The sequence below is a fragment of the Monodelphis domestica genome, chromosome 3, assembly GCF_027887165.1.
Source record: "Monodelphis domestica isolate mMonDom1 chromosome 3, mMonDom1.pri, whole genome shotgun sequence".
Taxonomy (NCBI): Eukaryota; Metazoa; Chordata; class Mammalia; order Didelphimorphia; family Didelphidae; genus Monodelphis; species Monodelphis domestica.
In genome coordinates this window covers 399,130,234-399,136,233 of record NC_077229.1, presented here as the reverse complement: position 1 = coordinate 399,136,233, position 6,000 = coordinate 399,130,234, and the positions used below count along the sequence as shown (strand labels likewise).

At 37.7% G+C, this 6,000-nt stretch overlaps 1 protein-coding gene across 15 annotated transcripts in view; it reads right to left on the bottom strand.

Moving 5' to 3' along the window:
• Positions 1-4,620: 4,620 nt before the first annotated feature.
• Positions 4,621-6,000, bottom strand: part of BRD9 (bromodomain containing 9) — a 52,659-nt gene continuing 51,279 nt past the window's right edge. For all 15 annotated transcript variants that reach the window (XM_007486785.3, XM_001363258.4, XM_007486786.3 and 12 more), the window contains one exon: positions 4,621-5,566. In XM_007486785.3, the coding sequence (XP_007486847.1) occupies positions 5,466-5,566 (101 nt within the window). In that variant the 3' untranslated portion in view covers positions 4,621-5,465. The remainder of the gene's footprint in view (positions 5,567-6,000) is intronic.

The following is a 6,000-nucleotide window of genomic DNA, read 5'->3' as shown; positions in this document are numbered from 1 at the left end:
TGAAGTTCATTAGAGTCTGAATAATGGTCTCAAACAGGAGGGTGATTATGAAATAAAGTTGTGTGCCAAGTTAAAGGGTGTAGATTTCATCCCAGAGGTAATAAGGAGGTGATAACAGTTTAGGGGCAGCTAAGTGGTGCCATGGTGAGTAGAGTTCAGGACCTGGAATCAGAAAGATTCTTCTTGCTCAGGGTCACATAGCTAATCAGGATCTGAGGTCATATTTGAACTCAGGAAGACTCTAATGTATGGGAATGCATTATGTAACATATACATTTATATGCATGTAATTGGAGTTCATTCTCAAGAATTTTTTTCTGGTAGGGGTGTGAATAAAAAACATTTGGAGACTACTATAAAACCTTAAAGCACAATCAGAAGATTCGGTGGGAATTAATAGAAGATATTTTCCTTTATTACCTCCTATTTGCATTTCTAGTTAAGATGTCAGCTGCTGGTTCCATTAAAAAAAAAAATTCATACCTGGGATTTTGACGCAGGGAACTTAAAAAATTTTAACATGTTATTTGTTCTCCCAATTAAAAAAAACAAATCACCATTTCATATGTACTACATATAGGTGAGCTGGGTCAAACATAAGAATGGATCCTATTTGTTCCATTGGGGAGACAGGCAGGCTCAGCCCTTCAGGCAAGATCAAGTAGGGCTTTCCAAAGGGCTAGATCATACTGGGAGTTTGGTCCTGAAGTGGAGCTAAGGCTGAGGCCGGGTGCTAGGTCTGAGTACAAGGAAGAATCCAAAAGTCTGTTTTCAAACAAGCATTTATTAAGCACCTACCTGTTTAGGCATATTGAACGCTTTACAAAAATCTCATTTGATCCTCACAATAACCCCGAGGTTATGTGCTATCATCATCTTCATCATCATCTTCCAGTTGAGGAATCAGCGTCAACAGTTAAGTAACTTGCCTAGGGTCACACAGCTAATAATGTCTGGGGCCAAATCTGAATTTGGGTCTGCCTGACTCCAAGACCCAGCCTTCTATCTAGCCATCAAGCAGGTGCTGAAGAGACAGTGTGGAAGAAATGAAGTCCTTGTGGAGCTTATAATCTAACAGGAAGAGTAAGACATGGACATTAATAAGCACAAAAACCCATGGCAAATACAACGGAGGTCAAAGTACTGAGAAATCTGGCAGAATGAGATGATTTCCATACACTGAGGTCAGTGACAACCTCATGGTGGCTCCTGAACTTGATGAACTTCCATAAGATTAAAAAAATTTTTGTTTTTGATATTCTTAAAAACATTTTGAATTCCAAATTCTCTCCCTCTCTCACCCATTGAGAAGGCAAGCACAAGATAGGGTGGGATGAAAATGGGGAAAAAGTCATCTGACTTGGCTGAAACACAATGTAAAGGGAAGTAAATGTTAGGGAATTCTAGAAAGGAATATTATAGCTAGACTTTATGGCCAGCCTTAAATGCCAGGATAAGGAATCAGTGGACATTTGGGAATTACTGAAGGCAGTATCTTTGCCAAGAAAACCCCCAATATGGTTACAAAGAATCAAATATGCCTGAAATAAACAATAAAAAAGTTTGGTTTGGTTGGTATATTAATACATATATATAAACACAAGTATATGTATATATAACCAAAATGATTGGAGCAGAGTGATGAGGTCAGTACAATGCAATAGAAAGATTATGAAGGACGGACTGGAGAGGGGAGAGAATGGAGGCAGAAAAACAGATAGAGGGGGATTTTGGATGTTCACAAAATACTAAGGACTGTTTCTAGATTAGGAGAAATCTTACCACCATTCCTAGAGGAAGAGATGCTCTGATATTGACTGAGTTTCTCAGAATTAGGAGTATACTTTTTATAGACACGTGACTAAGAGTTTTCCAAAACACATTGAACTCCTGGGTTGCTATCTGTACTGACTTGAGCTGAAACAAATGACAGTCAGAAGAAACCTTGACTATCTCAAGTCTTCTTGAAGTTCTTTGGAATGGCATTAATCTGTCCAAAAGAGAGAATACTTTCTCAAATTCAATAAACTTTTATTACTGTCTACTACATACAAAGCATTGTGCTAAGAGTTCAGAATCTAAGGAAAAAAACCCCCCAAAATACAGTCCTTGGTCCTCAAACTCACAATCTACTGGGAGAAAACAATCTAGTAAAATGCCATATATAACATACACAAAATCAAAATAGAGTGATTGGGAAAACGGAATCAACCAAAATGATCTAGGAAAATGTGAGGACTAGGACTGAGATGAAAGATACTTAAGGCATCCAATTTCCTAATTTTAAAATAATAAAACTGAAGTACAGAATAGACATAACTTGCCTACAATCACTCAAGTGCTAATAAGAATTGGAGTTTGAATCTCAGGTCTCTGACACTAAATCTAATCTTTTTCTACCCTTTCACCTGGGAAGATAAAGGGAGGAGGCATTTGAGCTGAACACTGAAGAGGAAGAGGATTTCAAGAATTAGAGAAGAGAGGAGGGTACATTACATGTAGAAGATAGCCCGGTATCTTTGCCAGGAAAACCCCAAATGTAGTCATAGGGTTAGATACAATTCAAATAACTAAACAGCAACAAAAATTGATTTGGCTGGGTATATGAAAAAAAGTGCTCATTTATCTACACAGGCATACATATATATACAAAGATATGCACATACACACACATGTAGAATGCTTTAAGATGTACTTTGTGGTGGAAAAGAATTGGAAATCAAGGAAATGTCCATCATTTGGGGAATGGTTGAATTATGATATATGATGCTGAAATACATTATAAGAAACAATAAGTTTGTAAAAAACTTGTGAAGACCTACATGAAATATGAAGAGTAAAATGATAACAAGAACATTAAATGTACCACAAAATAAATATCTGAATAACTTCTGAACATCCACTCTCAGAGAATGAACGGACATGATTTATATATACACATCTATTTGTTGGGTGATACCTTTTATGATGTGGGGAGAGGAGACAGGAGCCGAGATAACCTGATAATAAATTTTATTAAAAAAGAAGAAAAAAAGATTTACAAAGGGCTTTCCAAATATTGCCTCTATCCTTACAACAACCTCGGGAGATAGGTACTCGTGAGTAATGTAAAATAAGTCTGGAAAAGGTAGGCTGGAGCCAGGTTGTAAAGTGCCTCAAATACCAGGCTAACTAGTTTGCAATTTATCCAATGAAGAACATATGGAACCACTAGCTTTTCAGCAGGGGAGTGACAGAGAAAGCCTCAAGGCAGTCTTGTATGCTACTTCATTCACTTGGAAGGTAAATGGTATATAATTTAATGAGCAGTGAAAGCCATTCATTTTCCCCTCACTTTTGTGCGCTGGTTATCATAGGTAGCGGGCACCTTCAGGGTCTCTGGGTGCAAGCTTGGGCACTATGTTGTTACTGACAAGGTTAACAGAATGCCAACATTTTCTTGCTTTTGGCAGTTGATTATTATGGAGAAGCCTCATTCATTTTTTTGGTTGGATAATCCTGAGATTCAGACCATAAATGCCTTTATTTGGAGATGCTCATCATCATGAGGCAACTAGGTGTCAATAATTTTTAGAACACTGTACCTAAGAGCTGAGGAGATCTGCCTTGGACACTTCCTAGTGTGACCCAGGGCAAGTCACTTAACCTCTCTTGCCTACAATTTTTCATCTGTAAAATAGGGACAAAAAAAGCACCAACCTTCTGGGTTGTAATGTTGTGAGGATTCACAGTATGTGAGGTAATAAATACAAATATACGCAAAGTGCTTTACAAACCTTAGAGTACAATATAAATGTTGGTTATGACTATGGGGTAGTCAGAATGCACCAATAAACATTTGATCAATTTTCTTAAGAATTAAAATTAGAGGTTGAAGAAGTAACAACAGAGATGAGTGGCTACACTACTACCTGCTTTGTGCTTAGCTCTATACCATTGTAGGGGAAGGAAAGGCCAGAAATTATAGGATGCATGCAGAAGGGAAGGCTTTCCACTGTCATTAGTACTCTTCCTATTAACTTTTCCCCAAATACATCATATTCTCCACGGAAAGAAGGCTCCCATCTTATAGCCCAGCCAACCATTAACAAAGGGCTTTTGGGCCTAAACAGTTCTCTCTAAAATGCAGGGAAAGCATGACCCTAAGCAGAGGGGCAGAAAAGGCTGACGTCCCCCATCACCCCTGCCACGCCCACCTTCCTTTCCATCTCTGGCATGTCTGGTTCCTCCAGTGTTACTGAGATATTTACTGATTCTCCACTGGTTGGTGCTCTTCCCTTCCGAAATAACTTTGTATTTAGTTATTTGTGTACATGCTATTCCCCCTCAGAAGAACAGAAGCTCCTGGAGAGCAGGGGATGACTACATAATTTATGCCTGTATACTGGCAATGCTTAGCATAAGAGCACTTCAGGAATGCTTGCTGAACTGAATTGAACCACATTATCTGGAGGGAGTACCACATGATTTCTAAAGACTCTTCTACTTTTAAAATTTTATGATTTTGTCTGGAAAGAAGTTCTCATTTTTGTATGACACAGATAACAATAAAAAACCAAATATTTAAAAGACATACTTGATATTTCCTAAGACAAAACATTTGTTTCCAAACTCCAAGAATAATTTTTGGCATATCTTTTATTAATTGCTGTATTTACAATATTCTGTAAATATTAACAGTCATCCAGTAAACATATCAAGAATAAAAAAGTCTTGTCACATAAATGCGGAAACTTAACACTTCATTTAAAAATGCAGGAAAATGTACGCTCTTCCAGCATAGTGTCTGTCACTCCTTTCCTATGCATACAAGTAAATAAGACAATAGGATATGAGTTCCCTTAACTTCAAGTATATCAGCATTTATTAGCAGAGGGGAAGCGACAATGCCACCCACCCACAAAATAGGTTTCATGTTATTCCCTTTAGGTTTCCAAATCAAATGCCTTGTGAGGACAGGGGAAGGCGTGCATAGAAGGCTTAGAAACTTCATTTTTCAGGTTCAGAATAACATGGGCTGGCTTTAAAATAGAGAACACGGGAATAAAAATTCTGAAATTGTGTCGTACGTACCACTTCTTGAAGACCTTTGCTTCTCTTGAGGAAAGGAACAGAACGGTACAACACTACTGACTAGAGACAGCTTTTAGGACAGAAATCATGATGCTCAGAAACTGATCAAACATACCTTTATAAACCTGGCTGTAGAACACACCATTTATATCTTCACTATCCAAGATTCATCTATTACACTATATACAAAAACTGCTGTATATGGTGTGTTGACATGATATCATGGAGACAATTTCCCCATCCCCCTGTGGCAGTATAATACAGCTGCTTTCCTCATTCCAAAGAGGATAAAGTGGAAGTCTTTGTCCCTTGACAAAAACTTTATAAAGCAGTACATGCAATTATTTTAAAAAAGCAAAACACACACCCCTCAAAAATCCATATCCATCAGATTAATTATTAGTAGAGGTTGCAGGTTCTGGAGACTGAAGGAATTCATAAGGGTCGTGAACCATGTCTTGCTGTTCTCCAACACTAAGATGAGAAGGGCTTCCTGTAAACATGGGAAAAAAAAATACTTTTGAAGAGGTTAGACATTTCAAGGTTTGTCATCATCATGTGGTGGGGATGGAGTAACCTGGAATTTTACTTGTGGATCTCCTACATGTTATTTATTACTTTACTGAAAATTAATTTAAGAAAATTGTCATCACTCGGTTTGTAAAAGTCAATATTCTCAGCTTTTAGGTAAGAGATAAATATTAATATAAAGTACCCTCTCCACTGGTGGTAGAACTATTCTAGAGCACTCTGAGAGTATAAAATTAGGAGCCAGGTGGAAAGAAAGTGATGAAGTTCAGGTGCAACAAAGCCTTAAAAATTAATGCAAGAGAGAAAATGCAGCTATCTAAAGAGATGTGAAACTTGTTGGTCATGCCCAGAGAGGGCTCAAGGCTCAAGTGTTCCTTTTCTTCCCTTTCCACATCT